At 37.4% G+C, this 23,087-nt stretch overlaps 1 protein-coding gene across 1 annotated transcript in view; it reads left to right on the top strand.

Annotated features, from left to right (window-relative positions):
- The window catches only part of NETO2 (neuropilin and tolloid like 2), a 33,039-nt gene that overhangs the window by 6,099 nt on the left and 3,853 nt on the right, over nucleotides 1–23,087 (top strand). The window contains exons 2-7 of the mRNA XM_054199306.1: nucleotides 7,026–7,082; nucleotides 8,577–8,717; nucleotides 10,640–10,888; nucleotides 13,349–13,372; nucleotides 13,483–13,610; nucleotides 16,847–17,075. Of these exons, the coding sequence (XP_054055281.1) occupies nucleotides 7,026–7,082; nucleotides 8,577–8,717; nucleotides 10,640–10,888; nucleotides 13,349–13,372; nucleotides 13,483–13,610; nucleotides 16,847–17,075 (828 nt within the window). The remainder of the gene's footprint in view (nucleotides 1–7,025; nucleotides 7,083–8,576; nucleotides 8,718–10,639; nucleotides 10,889–13,348; nucleotides 13,373–13,482; nucleotides 13,611–16,846; nucleotides 17,076–23,087) is intronic.

The raw sequence follows: 23,087 nt of genomic DNA on the forward strand, positions 1-23,087 counted from the left end.
GATAGGATATGACATCACAAATGTCCCCACCACATTAATAGATAACATTAATGTTTAGCCTTAACGAGGGGGAAAAAAAATGGAAGTCAAAGCTGGGATACTGTGATTAGCAGTTACTGAAAGTAACATTAATTTTAGCACACGGGGCAAATTAGGAGCTAGGTTTAAGAATAGTACACAGTAAAGGATTCATTCCCATAAGGCAAAACATAGTATATAATTAAGATCAAGCATTTGTTACTGTAGGCTGTATCTGCCAGAAAGAAGCAGGCATCCTGGCAAGATTTTCTAACATGCATGACCTGTGTGTTGCCAGTTACTGTCTATTTGGACTATATGTGTACAAGGTGCTGCCTAATCCAGGGAGTACAGCACAGAGATAAAACAGTGAATCCTGCTTTAAGCAACGCCTGTCATCTTTATCCCTAGGATTCTGATTACCACTATACTAAGAATGTGTAATACTCTAAATGATTAAGTCTTTATTTAAAAAATTGGTGGAATTTTTCACACTGTTTCTCAGTTGTGCATGACTGCTCCCCAGTTTGATATTCAGCTTGCCCTGCATGCATAGATCCCCCACTGTCATCACTGAAGACAGACGCTGCTCTCAGAGCCGCACAGCAAATCTAGTCTGTTTTCTCTATATGTGAAGATCCCTAGGGCATGCAGAAAAAGCAGAGGAAAGACATACCATAGGGAGCTCAGAGCAGTACTGTATCCCATGAAATCTGAAGAATGCATCTTGCCAGAAAGTACAAGCACATGTCAGATTTGCAGCCTAAAGCACTTGTTTTTCTAAGCAACACACTGATTTCTCAATATTGGGTTGAGCACCTGTTTACTATAAAACTAACTATACTATTCTTATTTTTAAATAGAAATAGGAGCCAGTCATTTGTGAATCTCTCTCTATATACTTCAATAGACAAATTAACAATCTTTTTTTGCAGCTTGGATTCATTTCAGAGAATTTTAATAAACGCCAGCAAAAAAAGTCTTGACTCCTGTAAACAATGCACAGTTTATTACGCCAGTTCAGGGGATTTTTTTTATATTATTCCATAAGCCTATTTCAACAACAGAATAGTAATAAGAATTTGCAATGTATGGTTAATGTCTTCACTCTTAAAAATTTATACAGCAGTCTGCAGGCTATGTGATCTAAAATATTTCATGCAAAGAAGTGAAGAAAATGAAAAATCAATTATTTTAAAAACAAAGATAGAAGCTTGCTGCTTTTTCTTTATTTCTCCTTGATGTTCACACAGGTAAAAACTATCAGATCTTTAAACAGTAGTACAAAAGTATGCACTATAATTCGTGGAGTAAAAGTCTGTAGCAAATAACAGATTCATGAATAAAAGAAGCCCCTCAGTCTGCCTCAGTGGCTGTGCTGCTGTTGGCTTAATGATAGCCTCTTCTACAGTGTACATATCATAAAGTAGAAGCTCAATATAAGGTGCAGAAGCACTAACCTCTATTATGTTTACCAACTAAATATCTCTACATTTATAAGGTCAGTCTCCCGTATTTCAGTGTCCTTTAGTAGAATTCTCACCACTCTCCTCCATTAAAAACAAAGCAATCAAACCCACCCTTATATCCCTTTGATACTGAACGCAGCCATGCAATCCTGCACTGTTTGTGCTGTTGCTTATATTAGCAAACCATGTTCAAGTGGCATTTTTAGATACTTACTACTTCTGCTTCCTGTATCATAATAGAATATGGAGCTAAGTCCAGAGTTATCTTTCATCCACACTGAAGAACAGTCCTGTCACAGTGATATGTAATAGACTTTAAAAGAGGAAAAAAGAAGGAGCAGAGGAATGCTGTGTTCCATTGCAAATTCAGGTGCATTACAACTATTTGAATTTCAGTTTATCAGAAATAACAAAGCTCGTTCTTCATCCTTCTGAAAGTGCTACAAGACTTTTAGTAGAAGTAGTTTGGTATGTCTGTTCTGATTGCTCTGTGTGTGGCCCCACATGCAGTGCATGCAGGACACTGGGTCAGCACTAGCTCTCCACTGCACCATCCTACAGAATCTGGCTCTTCTCTAGACATCTTCCTTCCATCTTACTGACTTGTATGGTCCAAATTAGTCTTCGAGATTCAAAAATATTTTTCCAGGAAGTAGTATGGATTTAGGACACAAAGTGATTGCTTTGTTGTTTTAAAACGCACACAAAAATGGGTTAATGGAAGCAGTCTAAAAGGTCTAAAAATATCCTGACTGATTTTTTTTCCTTCTTTCTTTTCCTTTCATCCTGTACATTGATAAGCCTTGTTTTCAGCCAAAAACCTCCTGTTTGCGATCCAAATTATACTGGGTCATGTAAACGCACACAGTTTAAGGCAATACTGCTTCTGGTGTCCCTGTCCAGTATTCTGAGGAAGAACAGATGTAAGTCCTCTCTCCACCTTTTTGCTACCAATGTCACAGAGATAAGGACAGCACACATACAGAGTATTAGTCAGAGACACCTCTTTTCTTTATCGTACTATCACCTGAGATAAAAGTAATGGCAAAGGAAGGCCCTTAAACATTTGCTACCTAGGCTTGCTTTGAATACATCTTAAGGGTTGTTGAGAGCATTAGAAGGATAGACATTGCCAGAGAAAGGCAAGAGATGGAAGAGATTAAAAATGAAGAGGATGAAAAGGGCACGGAACAAAGAGAAGATGGCCCATACACACTATATCCACTCATCCATATAACATGACAAAAGGAAGATAATAAGACAAATATTCAGCCCATTTATCTTCTGTAATTGCCTGCATATCCATGCTGTTCTGCAGGAAACATGCACTGTTCTTTTGCACTTACACACACACACACACAACAGCTCTGGACTATTTATAGAAACAGCACAGGTTTTAGTGAAAGCCAGTCAGATTTTCTTAATTCCTTTTAGGAGACTTCTTTCTGTATCCACCTCATTTCAAGAAGGGAAATCACTGGTTAGTGTAACTGAACATCTACTCTTATGTTATTTCTATCTGTACAAGAGAGCACGATGACTGAAATAAACATAGATGCTTACTGATATTTTCAAGGTGAAAAAGAAAGGTATACTCTAACAGTGTTAGCCATAGTAGATAGCTGTACTAAAAAACCCCAAAGCAAACGAACAAACCTGCAGATTCCCCACTGTTACATGAAAGTGACTATCTGCATTAATTTTGTTAGTCATTAAAGTATTTATCTTACTCATATTTCTGTGTTTGTTTGCTTTAAGAAAAAAAGACAAAGCCTATTTTGCATTTTAAGAAGCAGCACAACAAGTTATAAAGAGATTGCTATGTCCTTGCAAAATAGAGGGTGGGCGTAGCCCATCTTTAAGAAAGGTTAATTCAATAGAAGAACTGGTCATGATTTATATGTATATGACTGTGGAAACTGCATTTACTTTAATGACAAAAGCCAACTTTGAAGTGTTGCTCCAAAATCCATGTAGAAAAAAAACAAAGAAAATACATAGACAACTGTATAACCACTATCAAGATTCTCTGTTAGGGACAAGCTGTCTCAGGAATACAAATGCATTATAAGTTCATGCACTTAAACTCAGATCTTTGAGTGTGCAGTTTAAACACAGAAGCCGCAAAAATAAACTGCAAATAATTTTTAAATAGTAGCATCTATATAAGAAACATTAAAAACTAAAAAAAATCTGAAAACTAATGTCAATCATATGCTAATAAAGATGGGATATTTATTTATTTTATTTGCTTTATTGAATAGACTCACAGAGTCATTTAGATTGGAAAAGACCTTTAAGATCAAGTCCAACCATTAACCTAATACTGCCAAGTCCACCACTAAACCATGTTCCTAAGTGTCACATCTACATGTCTTTTAAATACCTCCAGGCATGGTGACTCAGCCGCTTCCCCAGGCAGCCTGTTCTAGTGCTTGATAACCCTTTTCAGTGAAGAAATTTTTCCTAATATCCAATCTAAACATCCCCTGGTGCAACTTGAGGCCGCTTCCTCTTTTCCTATCACTTGTCACCTGGGAGAAGAGACCAACCCCCACCTTGCTACAGCCTCCTTTCAGGTAGCTGTAGAGAGCAATAAGATCTCCCCTCAGCCTCCTTTTCTCCAGACTAAACGACCCCTCAGCTGCTCCTCATAGGACTTGTGCTCTAGACCCTTCACCAGCTTTGTTGCTCTTCTTTGGACATGCTCCAGCATCTCAATGTCTTTCTTGTCATGAGGGGCCCCAAACTGGACACAGTACTTGAGGTGTGGCCTCACCAGTGCCGAGTACAGAGGGACAATCACTTCCCTAGCCCTACTCACTACACTATTCCTGATACAAGCCAGGATGCTATTGGTCTTCTTGTCCACCTGGGCACGCTGCTGGCTCATATTCAGCTGGCTGTTGACCAACACCCCCAAGTCCTTTTCCACCAGGCAGCTTTCCAGCCACTCTTCCCCAAGCCTATACAGCTGCACGGGGTTGTTGTGACCCAAGTGCAGGATCCAGCACTTGGTCTGGTTGAACCTCATACCATTGGCCTTGGCCCATTGATCCAGCCTGTCCAGATCTCTATGTAGAGCCTTGCTACCCTCAAGCAGATAAACACTCCTGCCCAACTTGGTGTTGTCTGCAAACTTACTGAGGGTGCACTGAATCCCTTCATCCAGGTCATTGGTAAAGATACTAAACAGAACTGGCCCCAATACTTAACCCCGGGGAACACCACTTTAAAGACGAGTGAATATCCGTAACTTGAAGACCAGTAATGGGTACTAGATACCTTCTTCTGAAGGATGAATTTTCAATCTAGAGTGAGTCAGCAGTGATTAACAATTGATACTTTGTATTGGGATAATGACAGTTGGCACATATATTTTCAGTATATTAATATTGATGAAAATACAGAATTGTTGCAAAGATGGAAATTGCAAAAATACCTAAGTCTTAACCTACTCTCTCATAATCCATCCCTAAAAATCAACTAAGCTTCTAGGAACATAACACGTGTTTGCGAGACCCATATGGTGTCTTAGAACACCCACAGTTGTGAACTCGACTTACAAGGGAGAAAGTGGCTGTCGGTGAAGAAAGTCTCATAATGATACACATCCTGTTCTAATACGGGTAGAGAGAAGAAAGGGCAGCAGAAACATACGTAATATAACACAAATGCTAGATGGACACTTCCGGGGCAGACTTTGATTCCTTTTGTCTTTCCCCAAGATAATATATCTATGCCAACATTACGGTAGCATCTAGATGAGTTCAGTCAAGATCACTGTAGTTCACAGTCAGTGCGTGTTCACTCTGGAACTCTCTTAAGGGCTGAAAGCCTAACAGCAAGTCGGGGAAAATCACAGATAGAGAAAATGCCGTTTCAGCATGTGCCACTATAATGCCTGAGCAACAAGAGTAGAAAACTGGGGAAATAAAATCAACTCCTTGAATGTGACAATAAAATTCCTGCTGAAATCTTTTATTTCCTGCAGGGGTGAGGCCATGCCTGTCTGACATAGTATTAACAAGTAGATTAAGAACATGGGAAAGGACATACCAGGTCAAATCAAAGGTCCATCTAGCCTGGTATCTTCTTTCACAGAGATATAGAAGCAGAGGTCTCAGAAAGAGTATAAAAGTCGAGCAAATTATTACTTGCCCCAAATATTATCCCAGACTTCCAACAACTTACGTCTTAAGGGGTTTCTGAAACAGAATTTTCTACCTTAAGGATGTGTTATGAAGTACGTGCATTAAAAAAAAAAATAAAATCTTCATTTACTTTGAACATGCCACTTTCTAGCTTTGTCTGATACCCCCTGGTTCTTGTATTGGAAGAGACAAGAAGTAGTCGTGCTCTATTCACCCCCTCTTGATTTTTTGAAGTTGTATTCTATCTCCCCTCAGCCAGCTTCAGGCCAGGGCAGAGTCCTAACCTACTTAGCTAGTTCTCTTAAGATATGTGTCCAGAATTGTAGAGATACTCAAGATGGAAGCAAATGAAAGATTTGAAGAGTGGCATAATTACACATTCTATTTTATTCTCTTTTCCCTTCCTGGTAATCCCTATCAATTTGAGGAGACAAAGCATTTTAAGAAAATCTCGACATTAAGCCTGTTTTAAAACTGTTGATGAACGGTGGAATATGGAATCTTTAATACGTGCTGTTCAGACATAAGTATAAACATAAGGGAAAGGCAAAAAGCAAAACCACCTTGACAGCTTCTTTTTAGGGAAGGAAGGAAGAAGAAAGAGGGTTGGGGAAAAAGCGTAACAAAATCTTTGATATTTAGTCAATGAAAATCTAGAAAATGCCAGCACGTACCAACACCTGAGACTAACACAAAGCTTCAGCAAACCAGAGTGCTTGCAGCAGTGCATATCCTAACAGTGTCCACATCCTAGCAGTTGTCACTGCTCAGAGTAAGTCTCCCCATTGGTAGAACTTGTATCTGCTCGTTTTCTACTGCTACATCATTTGTAGAAATCACTGTTATTGTGGCAGCATCACAACTACCAGTCTTGCAAGCACAGTTCTGTAGTGCTCCTAAAATCCACGTAGGGATAAGACTATGCAGTGTCTCTTGTGGACCTGATTAATTTCTTGGAAGCTGAAGAAGTCTTTTGTACGTGTTATGCATATGGAGTTTTAGGATAAATATGGTTCAATATAGTAGTGAAACATCTTGTTTCAGGATATAAAAGTTATATAGAAGATAGATACCATTTAATTTTATAAAATGCTTGCAAACTAGTAGATACTCTAGAAAATATTCTTAAAGTCCCCTCAAACAATAAATTGCTAATCTCACACAAGCTTTCTTAAGGAACCTGGAAGAACTGACAGTGCACTTAGGCTGCTCTGGTTTTCTAAAGTTGAAATTTTAAGAAAGCACAGAAATTAATTACATATTTTTGTATGTTCTGAGTTGTTTTGGTTCGTGATTCTAGGATTTGCATGAATCAAGACTGCAGAAAATGGTCTATAATACTGATGAATTACTGATGTTTTTCCTGTCTGATTTCTCTCATCAGTGTTGCTAGTAACAATCCTTGTAGTGGAAGGGATTGCCGTTGCACAGAAGACACAAGGTACAATTTTGGTTTGATTATTTTCTTTCAAAAAATGTAACAGTTTTATAATTTCTAATTAAGCAATATAAGTGAAAGAAAGTATTTGTGTTCACGTATTAATAGCTCCTGAATTGCCAAGATGAATTCCATTATTTTCCATTTTCCCCCCTATTTACTGCATTTTTCCAACTGAACAAAGCCACCCAGTCACAAAGAACATGGACATTCACTTACCCAGTTAAAATTCTACGGTTTTAGACCTTAGAGGTGGAAAAAAACCACCACGGAAATGCATGTTTTCTGTATCTGACAACAAACTGTTCAAATAGTCCACCCACAAACATTTTTGAAGCCTGCTGAGTGGGGAAGGCATCAGTTTCACAAACCTTATTTTCTCATATGTGGGATCAGCCTACACGTAGGAGAGAAGAATTCCTTGAACTGACGCCTACAGAATTTCCTTGAACAATTTCTGCAGGAGAGACTAAGTTTTCACCCCCAAAAATCAAAAAGCTGCCAAGATACCAGTAGAAGGTGATGTAATTTACTGGAGGCAGCTAAGACCTGTATCAGGATGGACTTCCTCTCAAAGGTCTGCAAAGAAAAACTGCATAAATATAAATAACATTATGAGAGCACCCTGTGAGATTGAGGAAAAATCTATCAGAAACCACATATCCTGTGTCTTATTCTCTCCAGTTCTGCAGATATCAAGGAGAAGGGTCAAAGGTCAGAGAAATGAAGAAAAATGTCAGAGACATTGTACTATTCCCAACTCCTTTCTCCTTGGATACGGAAATCTAAACTAACAATGCTCCTGCGAATGGTCTAGCGTGACGCACTATCTTAGTAAACTGCATAATCTCAGTCAAGGATCATATTTCCCTGTACACCCTGAAGAAGACCTCATATTAAATGAGACCCTTAGCTACCAGTGCAATCTACCTATTGCTAATAATTTAACTGCCATTGCTGTATTTAGTTTACATATTATAATTCATTCTGTTATAAGCATTCTGTATTCCAACAAATTTTTGTAAATAGATATTCAATCTAAGGACCATGTACTTCAGTATAGTCTGGAATCAGGGCCCAAAATAGTAAAAGCTAACAAATATTTTGGATTATATTTACATAGGAATGAAGAAGACATAAGCCATAAAATAATGCTGCTGTATTGGCAGCCACTGTGACTATTTGATGTAGAAAGAACATCAAAAAATCTAAACTGACTTGGGTAAAAAAAATTATTCCCTCTCTTCCCCTCCCAAGGATTACTGGACATATTTAATGCTCAAAAACTGTGATCTCTTTAGCATATACTACATCACTAAATTAAACATAAGATTTTCATAGCTAGCTATTAACAAGCGGCATATAAGAGGGTTTTCAACCAAAATAAATTATTTTCTTCTTTTATAGGATATACATTATATCAGTATTTTACTTTTGCAAAATCAAAATTGCATGCTTGCAGGAGAAATTTATTTGATCACTTTTTTTTTCCTTAAGGTGGGCAAAACATAGGAGCGAATCGCATTCCTCCTACCCAGTGTGACAATTGGGTACGAACAAGTAATGGAGGACATTTTGCTTCACCAAACTACCCTAACATGTACCCACCAAATCAAGAGTGCATCTATATCTTAGAAGGTACACGCAGTATTTCTCTTTTGTGGTGTTGCAATCTTACTGTTAAATGGATAACCTTGAACTGTTAAAACTCTCTAATTTTACTATATTGTCAAGTATTGTATAGCCATACTAGTAATATAGTCAATCCTGCAGTCATTTGATTGAACTATGAACAAAGAAGCTAACTTTGCTCTCTGAAGTGATAACAACAAATAAATAGAAAATGCAAACATTAAGGAATTAGCTATATGGAATAAGACATATCCTCACAGCCAGAAAAAGCAGCATCAGATCTACTGTAATCTATGAAGGCACAGAAGTATTAAGATAAAAATTGTAGCTTGTTATCTTAATATCACTTCCAGTATTGCTGATAATAAACTGCAAAAGATGATTGAAGACTACATACTGTCAATCTCAAAAGCAGAAAATCTTTATGCTGCCCTTTATTAATAAAAATGACACATCTGACTGCCATAGCACTGTACTAAAACTATGGAGATTTGTTAGCGCTGCGGAGGTCACTATTAAAATTATGTGATGAGGACAAAAAAATTTCATTAACTGGAATAAAACCACATTCCAATGAGAATATCTTGGATAACGGCTGCAAGACTTGGGACACACTAATTATTTTTTCCTCAACCCACTGAAGTCAGCTAAAAACGTTAGTCAGCTTAATCATCAGATTCATATCAATTAATTGAAATATTTCAAGTAATATGTTTCAGTGAGTTTATATTTGTACAGTATAGTACTGGTTCGCAGACATCCTCATTTTTGCTTGTATGCATGCACATCTGAAGTTTCGCATCTTCCCTGCCAGCGAAGGCACCGGAGAGCAGCTTGAGAGTTCAGACGTACCAGATCCATTGCTGGATCTCCCTTGCCCAAGGCAGTTTCCATGGGGCACGGAATCAGTTTCCACGCCTCTGTCCTCACCGTCCTTATACAGAAATATTATGAGCAACTGAGTGAGACAAAGGCCCTCCACAATTTCTAGCTAAGATTCGGTCCTTCCTTCAGACCACTGCCATTATGTGCAAACAGCTATGAATATTTTTAACTCATGTATAAGGTAAGGCATAAGGTCTAAATAGAGTGTTTGAGACATATAAATCAATCAGTTTTGCAGAAGAAGCAGACAGCATGCGAATCTTTAATGCTGTCATTCCAGATAACCAGTTAGTATCTGCAAGTTCATGTAGCTCAACAGATGACGAGAACAAGAAACACTAAAGCTATTCATACAATATAAAGTCAGGGTTCCAAACTACAGCTGTGAAAGTCCAGTCACAAAGTAGCCATAGCTGCACTTCATCAGGATTTAGTGGTCTGATCCAAATCCTGATGTTAGGCTGTCACGGGTTCAGACTTACCAACATCTCCAGTCACCTGCATATTAATAATACATACGAAGCATTTACACTTCTCTGAACATTCTAATAAAAGATGTCTCCTGCCAAAGGACCTGCAAATTTGGGCTTAATGTTTAGGAAATACACCAGTGAGTAGTTCTTCATATCTTTTTCTTTTACATTCTTCTCTGCATCCCTCAATGTTTTGTCCTTTTTTATGTACTTTGCTTTCACAGAACATTGGTTTTAATTTATATCTTAATGTTAAAACTTGTTTTAATACCTTCGTATATATGTTAATATGTTACACGTGCTGCATTAAATTTATGTAATTTCTGAACGTTCAACAATAAAGATCAGCAAGCAAAAGAATTCCATGAAAAAGTATCTTCTACACAATCATTTTTTAAATTATTACAGTGTATCTGACTTTTGTAGCAGACTGCCAGACCGTATTTTGAGAAGTTTCCAGACTCTCTTATATCTTGCTGTTTTGGAGGCCTGTCTCTTCATTATTTCATGTCTTCTTGTGTTTTTTATATAGATCTTCATTTACTCTTTTGCTCAATTGTTTATATCTAGCTGCTCCACGACAAAGAATTGAGTTGACCTTTGATGAACCTTATTACATAGAACCCTCATTTGAATGTCGGTTTGATCATCTGGAGGTTCGAGATGGACCTTTTGGTTTCTCCCCTCTCATTAATCGTTACTGTGGTCTGAAAAGTCCTGCGCTAATTAGATCAACGGGGAGATTTATGTGGATCAAGTTTACTTCTGATGAGGAGCTGGAAGGAAAGGGATTTCAAGCAAAGTACTCATTTATACCAGGTAAAGATGCCTAAAATTCTGACCGAGTTAATGACCATCTGCTCCCATTGAACTCTGTGGATGTGTTTATGCTGGCGGTCTAGAGCTGTATTTCCTAAGTGCTTATGAAGGCAAAGTGACGGTGCGCTAGTTACAGTCTCAGTGCTGCTAATCCTGCAGCACACTTGACTAAAAACACTTTGGAAAATTGACTGAAGGGAATCACAGGTCTATAGTTTGCTAATGAAGAAGTCTGTTGATCTTGTTCATGCTGAAGGCTTTAGCAACTGCCCTCATTGTTACTCTAACTTGTACCAGTTTTACCAGTGGTAGTAATGGAAAAAGCATTTATGTAGACAAATAGCTGGCATTTTCAACAGCCTGTCTTCTATGAATATAAGACACTATGACAAAAACACTTGAAGCAATAGCACTTCCAGACAGATGCAAGACATTTTAAATCTCCATTACAAAAAGCCAGAGGAAATATCTATACAGTCCAAGCATCAGCTCTCAGTATAACTAGATTCCTTCAAACCACAGGCTCAGACAACAGAATTTGTTCTTTGCTTAAAGTATGGTGTAGTTTACAGTGTATGAAGGAGAGGATAATATGCTGACAGTGCCTTTAGGCAGACAGAAAGTACCTCTGCTCTGTGGGGCCACTTAAAACTGGCAGGGCATTCTTTTTACAAGAAAATGTGACCTGATATCCTTGTGCAATGCTTGACTGCTGTACTTCACAGATACTATACGTGTAGTTATCAGCATTTTGTTGTCCTTTGGGACAAAAAACAGTATACAAATATCAACTCTACTACTACTATAAATGTATACACAGGCATAATGTTTTAATGTTGTCTTTACCCCTAAAGCACACGAAAACACTATACATGATTATGTATTACTGCTTATAGAACTGTATAACTTGCTAGGGATTTAGACATGGAAAATCTTCAGATTATCATGGTGCCCAGACCACTGTGAATAACGTGCTAAAATGTTTTCATAGGAAAAGTACTTATGCATTTTGCTAAGTCCATTTCCAAAGCCATTTCATTATCGTCACTTTCAAAACTAACTTAGCCTAGTTCCAGACTGGAACTTTAAATATACATTTAAACTGTGTATTATTTTCACAATAGATGGCAGCAACTGAAGGACTGATATTTTTCTTTCCTTTTCTTTCCTCTACATTTACATAGAGTGTGGTAAAACATTCTGGCATTGTGAAAATGGAAGGGGACATGCACGTACACCCGCATTTCATAAAAAAAAATCCGTTAACAAAGAAGGCTGAAAATCTCTTGCAGAATTTTGCATGTAGTGATCATAGCTTTCACTATAGGTAACTAAAACAGAGGAGGGCAAAGACGGCATTTTCTCAGCTGTACTGAGTCTTAAGCGCATGACTGAGTCATTTTGGGGGAAGTGATGAACTCCCTATACAGAAAAACATTTAGAGGACCACAGAAAGAACCACGTTCTGGAACTTCATTTGGAAAAGAATTTTGTACAAAACGTTCATGCACTTTTGCATGAACTAGTGTTTTCCTTGCATAGACTAACATTTCACACACATATACACACTATGGTTTGCATGATTTCGGTGGTCATTTTCTATGCCACAGATGCAAATGGGTGCATCGTGCAAGTTTCTATGCGGATTTGTGAGGAAACACAAGCCTGATCACTGAAATGTAAGCCTTGGACATCCCAGCCCGTTACAGACTCATTTTTAGCCAAGCCCTAATCCCAGTAAAGTCAAGTACCATCAGTTAACCATTATGAAAAAGTATATTCTTAACTCGCTAGTAGCATGCATATAGTATACTACTACAGTATATACTACAGAGATATGCACTACCTACACATCACATTTAGAAGAGAGAAGACAGAGGAGCAATCAAGGTGAAATTCTGCCTTCATAAACAATGTCTAGAACTGTGGTACCTGGCCTAATAGAAGAGGCATGGGTACCCAAGGAAAACGTATCTTAAGTATTGAACTGTCCTTCTTTATATTCTTAATTAATAGCAATTAGCTATTTCAAAGCGTTGATACATTCTACTAAACTTCCAATTGTTCAGAACTAGACAGGCAGCTATCTGCTAAAAATGCCCACAGAAAGACCCCCTGTACTCTTGTGGAGCTCCAGTGATTTCAGTGAAAACTGGCATAGTTAAATTCAGGATATAATGTAGGAACAAAATAGTGAATAGTAATTTTTGGTGTTATGCTGGAAATCTGAGCCGTCAGTATAGAATTACCTTATTCAGATAAGGTCAATCTTTGTGGAATAATGTTATCGTCTAAAAAAAAAAAAATTGTCTTTGTACCCTCCAATCGATTCGGTAAACTTTCTAGCAATTTTTACTGTGACATAATAAAAAATGGACATAATCTTCAGATTATATGAAACCTTGAAGTGATTGTCGAGCATTGATAGCCCCTGTGATTCATGACTTCTTTCTATTACAGATCCTGACTTCACTTACCTAGGAGGTATTTTAAATCCCATCCCAGGTCTAGTATTACAGTAACAATTTCTTTATACATGAAATTTTAAATTAATATCATATTGCATTTGACAGCAAAATATATGTTCTCCCTAGACTGCCAATTTGAGCTCTCGGGAGCTGATGGAATAGTACGTTCCAGTCAAGTAGAACAAGAAGGAAAAACAAAACCAGGACAAGCAGTTGACTGCATATGGACAATTAAAGCTACTCCAAATGCTAAGGTTGGTTTCATTCATATCATTCAGCATATAATGGGTTTCCAAGTCATTAGTAACAGGTAACAGTCACTAACTGTGATTTGCATAATGTCTCACTTTCACTGAAATGAATTATGTATCAGTGGCTCAAGAAATCCAGATAGAGGACTGTTTCTGAAATTAAACTTACACAGCCAGTCCACAGTGTTGTCTTCTAATATTTGAAACTTAAAATACAAAATAATGGTGAAAACTGATTAAGCAACAATTTTCAAGGGCGTTTAACTTAGTCTCTGGTTTTATTGGAAGACCGCAGGCAAAAATGCTGTCTAACAGCTTTGATAAATTCCAGTAAATCTTGCTGCCATGATTTAAAATTTTGCCTCCACTGTTTCTGTTGGAGAATTTGTTTCTGTTCAAAGTCAACAGAACACATACCTGCTCCTCCCCAGTCTAATTCACAGTCCAGCACCTTACAACCCACTTTCATTAGCAGTCTGAGCTGTAATGAAAGTCTTTACCTGGAAACAGCTGAGGAATTATCACTCTTTCTCTTCTGACTTAGCTATAGGATCACACCCTCTTAAAGTGCCACAATAAAATTTGCTAGCGCTTTTCTGCCTAAGCTCTAAAGGCCCGTATTAGCTGCTCGAGCCAAAAATCAGCATTAGTTTCCTAGGTACCTGGTATTTATGATTGTGCCTGCAGAACTAGAGACTGCTTACGAAAACATCACTATCTTATGCTCATTAAAAACAACTTGAGCTATCCTATTCATAATTCCAAAATACAATAGCTATAGCCTGTTTAAAAAAAAAAAAAGACTGTTTTAAAAAAAAGCTATACATTTCAGAATCATATACGTAATTACTTGTGACTTGCACTGAAGAGTACGTATTTTTTTCTCCATATAGCATACACATCTATAATTTTGCTTCTGTATATGTATTAGAGCCCATACCACTGCTTGCACGTACATAAAAATTAAAAAATATTTTTAAGCAGTAGCTGCCAAGATGACAAACCTACTCTGTACCTTCTTACACATTCCTAATAGTTAACCAACCAGCCCACCAACTTCCAGATTAGTTCTAAAACAGCAACCTGAAAGATGGTGAGGACAAGACAAGAAAGAAACTAAAACTCCATTAATATATTTGAGCCTTTAAGGAAGTGACTCAACTCCCAAGAGCCCTATACCAGTCTAAGTAATAGTAGCAGTTCTTCCAGAAACAATAATAAAAGCATTTTCTCTCTGCATTGCCACTTGAGTGCACCAGGTCTTGTACTTAAGTATTTTAATAAATTATTGAATGTTTCCAGAAGGCAGAGTTATAGTCGGGTCAGTCCTGAGATTAGATCATCATCCTAAATTATTGAGTTAAAACATTACATAAAAATAATTCTTAGTATTCTGACAGTGGTTTCTCAAGCTTCAATTCTGGCAGAATTATGATGATAAAATCCATTAAATCTGACATGGTGCAGTCTCTTGAGAAAAATAAGAATACACATTTTTAATTTCCACAATTTGATCTTGTAATAAAAGTAAATTTTTAAAACTGATACAACTGCAGTAATGAAAGGATTTTTAAAATCTGCATAACAGATATTTAATAAATTACCTCCAGATTTCAGAAAATTACTAGAATAATCAATATAATCTAAGAGCGAGGACCCTTTATATTTACTTGCCTAACATACTAACCAGAAGGAGCTTTTGCAGAGCTGAGCTCTTTTGATGGAATTGTTCCTTTGTTTTCGTATACAGAATAGCTCTACTAAAAGTGTGCTAATTTATTTTTGGCTTCCATTGTAATTTCACAGCAGACATATAAAGTCAATCATTAAATGAAAATACCATCTCTCAGACCAAATACTAGCACTTGGAGCTCACACCTCTTTGTGTCATAAGACAGTAATGGAAGACAGGTTCTCAACGTAGGTGAGAACTTCCAGCAGTAAATCTAAGAAAGACAGCAGCGGCAAAACAAACAAAACAGTCTACTGAAAATCACAAAACAGTGGGATGCAGAATAAGATAATATAGCTCAGGTTGCACCTTTTCACAGAATGTGCAAGGGGAGACAGTGCTGGCAACCTGCCTTTGGAAAACACTGGAAAGGAAGAGCCAGGGTGTACACGTGTCACCTGTCTTTTACTGTGCTCTTTTACCATGTGTTCAGTAGACCCTGTTAAGTGTATGGGGGGGGTATCTTCCCCGTTCCTGCCCCTCCTCCCCAAGGTGGTTGGCTTTGTTTTAGTGAATTCTTTAAAAATCCATTTTTAAAAGGCTTTGGCTCTAGCTGAGGTTAAAAGTGTGATACGGAAAAAGGGCAGAAAAATAGGTAATAAGCACTAGTAAGTCCGGTTCTCATCTATTCTGTCTTCCCTGCTTCACAAACTAAACAAGAGTTTGAGATTCTTGTCATTAAGCAGATGCAAGAAAAAAACACACTATGCAAAAGGTCTTTGGCATCCATAGTATAAGCCAGAGAGGTAATTGTAAACTGTACTCAAAACACATAGTCTAGACCCATTGCTGCATATGCTCTACCACATACGCTGCCTTCCCTTGGATTAAAATTCTGCTTTTGGGGGAATTAAGATTGGCTTATGTTTATTAAACTCTTCCTAGATGGCCACCTTACTTTTCTCCTGTTTCCATTTTTATTCAAATTACTCCTGACTTCACGGTTTATGTCTTTGGTAACACTGCTCTAGTTCAGTAATTAGCTTTCATTCTGAAGCAACAAATTTTAATTTCCTTATTTTACTTTAGAGCTTTTCTGACTAGACTCCTTCCCTTATATTTTAAGATTGTTTTCGTGAATTAAAAAGAAAGAAAAGAGAACAGTCAAAATACCATTAAAATTCTTTCAGCACATTTGTGTTTCTTGTATCTTTTCTGGAATAACAGACTGTACGTTTAGCAAAGCTGCTTAAGGCTTTCTTCAGCAAGCGTGTTCCCTTTTAGTTTTTTTTCACAGGGGACCATAAATATATCAGAGTCAATTATTAAGTAAAGATTGTTTTGGGGGGGAAGGTGGGGGGGAGAAGTGAAACAGATGCCTCAGACAAATTTGAAGTAATACTCCACATTGATGTTTGATGAGAAAACCTAAGTTTAAAAGTGTTACGAATTGGGAGTTACACATCTGTGTAAGGGGACAAAACATCTCATTCAAGATTTGCTAAGAAAGAAAACTGTCTTCTCTGTAGTACTTTTCCTAGAGACATTAATTTCTCTTTCCTAACAGATTTATTTGCGATTTCTCGACTATCAAATGGAACATTCTAATGAATGCAAAAGAAACTTTGTGGCTGTCTATGATGGAAGTAGTTCTATTGAAAACCTGAAGGCAAAGTTTTGCAGCACAGTAGCAAACGATGTCATGCTGCAGACTGGAACCGGTGTGGTACGAATGTGGGCAGATGAAGGCAGTAGACTAAGCAGATTCAGAATGCTGTTCACTTCATTTGTGGATCGTAAGTAGATTTTAAAGAGCCTGTTCTCCTGGGATTAGGGTACTTTCAGGTATTTTAGGAAAAGCATCAGCGATATATTATGCAGCAGGAACACACAAAAAAAGTTGTTTCTGTTTCCTTCACGTACTAGCAGGTAAATTAAATACTTGCTTTATTACAATTATAAGCATGGTTCCTGAAGAAAGGCTTTCTGACATTCTTAAAAGGTTTATTTTTCATTTGAATTCAGTAATAATGCAGCCATAGGCTGTATCCTTCGCAGAGAGTTTTACAAATGAGCACAGACTTACTTAAAAAGACAGCAATGGGACTGAAGTGTGCTCTCCCACTAGCCCCTATCTTCCAGTTCCCTGCCAGACACCACAACAAGCTCTTTCTCAAGCCCACACTGGATGTTCAGAAGACTGGAAAACACATGTGACCCTGCAGAATCTGGATCTTCTTCCTGTCCACAGCCCCACTTTCAATTTTGAATCTGGAACTACACACACTCCAGCTACACCGAAGCTGCTACCTCCTTCTCAGCCACACGTGACTGTAAAAGATCCCACACACAATCCCTTAGCAAAGCCCAGTTGTGTTGGACAACCGTGGATAAGCACTTAAATTCAAATTTATTTAAGAAAGCTATATTAAAAGCAGAGCTGTAAAGGCAATCTGGATTTCTGTGTTTGGATTCCACAGCCCGGGTTAGAGATAGTCTTTATTCTCAATGTAAATTAAGGTGTTTTCTTAAAAGCATATTTTTTGTGAGATTTTCTTCTAAGTGCTTTCTCTCTGAACTTAATGGAATTTTGTTGTCTCACATATTTGTGAAGGACATCGTCCACACTGCAGAATCTGAAAATAAGCACCATCTTCAGCACAACAGTGGACTAAGTTTAGAACTGCAGAGCAAATCTAAGATACATGGGAAAAGCTGAATAAAATACATCTGCCACTTCAGGAAATCAGACTATACTTGTGCCAGAGGTTTTCAAAATGTTCTGCTTGAAGAATAAATAGTACAGATTTGCTGCCAAAGAAATAACTTTTTTGACAGAACTGACATATCTGTAGCTAGTCCTGAAAGGGATCCTGGTCACCACATTGCAAAAAAGTTCAGGTTACAGATAACAAGTAGATTTTATATTCTCTTCCATAAAACAGTAGAGTTTAACACAGGAGAAAAGTCACTTTCTGCAAAACAGTCTTTCTAAACTAACAGAGACTTTGAAGAGAAATAACTTACTGCGTACTTTGCATACATAGTGGTAAGAAACACTTGCGTGTTTCAAACTAGTCTATTCTTTAACCTACAATAGGCATTAATAACCTTTGGATATTGTGAATTTCAGTAAATACCAGTTTTAAGAACAACTTGCTTGCGAAATTTGTAACTGCTTTTCCAGTAGCTTTCATTTCAATACAACTATTAATATTAGTGATAGTGCAAGTTATTGCAGCTTTCAATCTAGAAAACGCTATGAACTTTGCCAGGGATATTATCCACTTCTAATACAAATATTGGAGTGTTTTGTTGTTTGGGATTTTTTTTGTTAAGTTTAGGTTTTGGAGATTTGGGAGGGAGGGGAGTGCGGAGGGGGGTGACTGCAAGAGGTTAAAACAGTAACTACTGTTAAAGCTAGATAACTTTCCAAACTTAAATTTTTAAAGCGACTCAAAAGTAATTGACAGAAGAAAATCTGCAAAGGTACGTGGCTGTTCTTATTTATCTTCTAACCTGAGATACTTTTGAATTACCTTATCCAAGAAAGAGAGTATGTATCTGAAAAATGTTTAATTTTTTAATAAAATGGTGATAAGCAATTTTTCTAACTGAAAAAAAGTGAATCTGTCCTTATCTTGAGATCCTTAAGCTATTTTTCACTTCTACCTTACTAATGATTTGTAATTACATGAAGCCAACCATGAAAACAATCAATATTTCCGAAGATATTTACATAAATGAAATAATTGTGCATGGCAGTCACCTAACACACATCTAGTGCTGCTTGCAGATTTGACTAAATAATTCAGCTGACAGCAATGTTAAAAAAAAAAAAAAAATCAATGTATTTGATTTCTAGCTTGATTCAATACATGAGTAATGCTAGATATAAAGAACACTGTGAACACTGCACCAGTCTTAGGCAGCTGTTAAGAGAAGAGTCCAGCAATGTCCTTGAAGTCCTGTACTGGAACCCATCAATCATTGTGACTTTTAGACTTCGTACTCTCCAAATAACAAATAAAAGGAAAATTAAGTCAATTTGTCCCATCTTTATGATGGGACATACCAAAAAATGTTAAAGAGAACACACAAGAATGTAAAATGGAGACTGTGCTGGCAGAGGGGGAAGCAGCAGCAGAATGCATCATCCAAAACTACAGAAACGTGAAAAAATTCCCCTGTTCAGGGAAATAAGAAAGAGAATGTGTCTTACATCATAATTCTTCCTCCGTGCCTGCAAAAGAACTACAGCTCCATACAGATGGATACTGAAACACCAGCAGATACACATGGATCCATGACAACCACTGTGGACACAGATTTCATAGATCCTCCTTTATTTCACAGTCAGAAATATTTTAGTAGATATTCAAGCCTTTTTAAGCTATTCTATTTAAATGATGATCCTATTAATCCTTTATAAAAGCTTGTGCAGTCTTTCTTTCCAAATTCAGAAAGAAAAACTACCTAAGTCTTTTCTCCCCACATGTGCTAATAAGGCCCAGAGCCTTTTATTCGGTAGTCTGCATCATGAACATTTCCGTTTCAATTATTAGTCTTTCTCCCATTATATAGATATATAATGGTTAGAAACATTGATTACATCTTCCTGTTTCTATGAGTTGCTTTAGGTTGGCTAGGATAACCTGTTTTCATATTTAGATTGATACTCTTGCATAAGTTTTAGCCTGTCATTTAGTCCTTTAGGGAAAATGTGTGAATCCCTTTGGAATTTAATTGCAGCATAATTTTGGACAATGCTTACATCATGATATATCATGATTTCATATGATGCTTACAAAATAATGCTTACATTGTGCCTTAAACCATTGGTGATGTGAACTGGCGTAGCATCCACTTTAAATACATTGTAGATGACAGTTTGTCACATCGACAACGCAACAACTGGGTTCCTTTATATTTTCCTTCCTAAACAGTAGCAGTTAGTAAAACAGTTAAAGACATCATTAAGTCTGAATGTAGAAAAATGTTTGATTTTATTCCTCCATTTACCACATAATTGCATGGTTGAACTTAACGTCCCACTGAATCGCATCCCACTGAAAAACTGTTTAGCCCTTGAAACACAGTGGGCATAAAACATTCTTGAAAAAAGGCTGTTGATTTTGAAGCCTAATGAGGAAGTCTCTCTGGTCGGAGAGGATCAAGGAGAGCAGGTTTCCCAGAACCATATGCACTCAGTTGCTGAACATCTCCAAGGATGGAGATCCTGCAACCACTCAGGACAACCCATGCTGGTCATGTCAGATGCTCCGAGCCCTTGCCTTCATGCCATTTCCCTAGATCCCCCTATATTTCTCTTGTACCGATGGCCCCAACACTGAGCATTGCACTCCAGATGTGGTCTCACAAGTGCTGAGCAGAGAGGAAGAATCCCCTCCCTTGACCTATTGGCTTTTTTTTTTTTTGCTACCAGGATGCATTGCTACCTCACATTCCACTTTCTCTCCACCAGAACTTCCAAGTGTTTGTCTACAAAGATGCTTTACAGCTGGCTGGCCCTCAGTCTATGCACATCTGTGGAGTTATTCCTCAGCAACTGCAGGAATTACCATTTCCCTTTGTTGAACTTTTTGAGGTTCCTGTCAACCCATTTCTCCAGCTTGTCTCAAATGGCAGCACAACTGTCTGATCTATCAGCCACTCTTCCTGGTTTTGTATCATCTGCAAACTTGCTGAGGGTGCAGTCTGTCCCAACATACAGGTCATTAATTAAGAGGTTAAACAGTGTTGGCTTTACTGTTGTCCCCTGGGGTACACCACTAATGACAGCTTCCAGCTGGACTGTGTGCCTCTGATCACAAACCTTTAAGCCTGGCAGTTCAGTCAGTTTTCAATTCACTTCACTGTCCTCCTATATAGTTTTTGCTTCATCAGTTTCTCTACAAGGATATTATTAGAGTTATTAGATATTATGAGTTTTGAAAGCCTTGCTAAAGTCAGGATATACAACATCCACCACTCTCTCCTCATCTAAGCTAGTAATTTCATCATAGAAGGCAATCAGGTTGGTCAAGCATGATTTCCTCATCATAAATTCATGCTGACTGCTCCCAATTACCTTCTTATCTCTAATATGTTTGGAAATGGCTTCCAGGATTATTTGTTCTCTCACCTTCCCAGACATCAAGGGAAGCTCTGTCTCATTCAGTAGAACGCCCGTATTTTCCTTGGCCTTCCTTTTGTTGCCGATACACTTGAAGCCCTTCTTGTTGCTTTTCATGTCCCTCACCCTATCCAGGTAGGCTTTGGTTTTCCCAGCCCCATTCCTGCACATTCACTGTATTTGTATTCGTATTCCTACCAGGACATCTGACCCCGCTTGCACCCGACATGACATTTCATCCATAACTGATATAATGGGTATGATGTATACCTTCCTACTTCTAAAGAAGTATTCTTCAGACTAAATCTGCTTTCCAAACAATTAAATTCTCTACTCAGCTGAGCAAGGAAGATTCATGTGACAGTTACTATGACATTTTTAAACACTGAAATTGCACAGAAATTCTTCTAAAATACACTCTAAATACATTCTGTATTACGTTAAGTTACTACAGCACTTGTGCTACAATTAAAGCACAAGCTTCCTATATGGAACTTCTTGCCAGGTTGACAAGGGTTAAGCTATAACAGGAAGGTCATACAAAGGCTTAAACCCAATGAGAATAGGTTATCAAAATTCAGTGGAGTAAGAAATGGGAAAAGAACGCATATTAGATTTAGGGAATGCAAATTCAGAATTAAAGGTTTGAATTTTCTTTTCTCTTAAGCATAACTCCTCTTTTTGTCACTGAGACTCTGAAACCTAACAGAAGGAATAAGCGAGAAACGCACTGTATTCAGGACAAGTCACCCTCCTCTGCTGTACCCTTTGGGTTTTGCATCATGTTTCAGAGAATCTAGACTGCTTGAGAATATTTTTTTTTTCTATGAAACCAAATAGAAGAGTGTCTATCACACATCTTTGCTGTTTAATATGTAACTGACTCCACTAATAATTGACATTCTGACATAAAAATACCACATTACTGAGACAGAGAAAGGGAATATCAATTTCTTCTCCAGTGTGCTGAATCCATAACGAATTCTCTATATATATTATACAACATCCTGAAAAGAATTATTACTATTTTGTAATATATTTTTCTAATGTCAGAGCTATAACAAACATTCATGGAAACAAAATCTTTAGGGCAACTTTCTAGTTAATTTATTTCTTCAAATTTCTAACTATATATAGACAGATAAAAAGCTAAACTGTACTCTGTCTTAATCCCTGCATTAGCTCTAATAGGAGGATCTAAGAGCTTTGATTCACAAGCAGGAATGACTTAGATGCCTCCAGTAACTGAAGTCTCTTGCAGTTACTGAAACAGTCCTCCACAAGCTCAAATCTGATTTGCCTTAAGATATTAATGGGCTCTAAAATGCAGATGTTCAGGAACTGTTTCACAACCAGCTATACCATCTACATAGCAGATGCACAGCAGATTGAATAAATATATAATTGATGGTAAGCATGTGATTTTTGTTTTTAAGGACAAGTATTAAAGCCTTCCATTATTTGTGTTGTGTGACTGTATCTGCTACCCATTTTGATCAAGAATTATTTTTTTTGTGGCATTGATAATACACCTGAAAGCAACCATATGAAGAGAGAGTAAATGATCCAATAACTAGTGATGTGCAGGAAAAGTAATTATTTTTTTTGAAACAGAGATAAAGAATGAGTATGCATGTTAAAAAAAAAAAATCGCAGGAATTTACTAGTTTTA

Source organism: Rissa tridactyla, chromosome 4, assembly GCF_028500815.1.
Source record: "Rissa tridactyla isolate bRisTri1 chromosome 4, bRisTri1.patW.cur.20221130, whole genome shotgun sequence".
Classification (NCBI taxonomy): domain Eukaryota; kingdom Metazoa; phylum Chordata; class Aves; order Charadriiformes; family Laridae; genus Rissa; species Rissa tridactyla.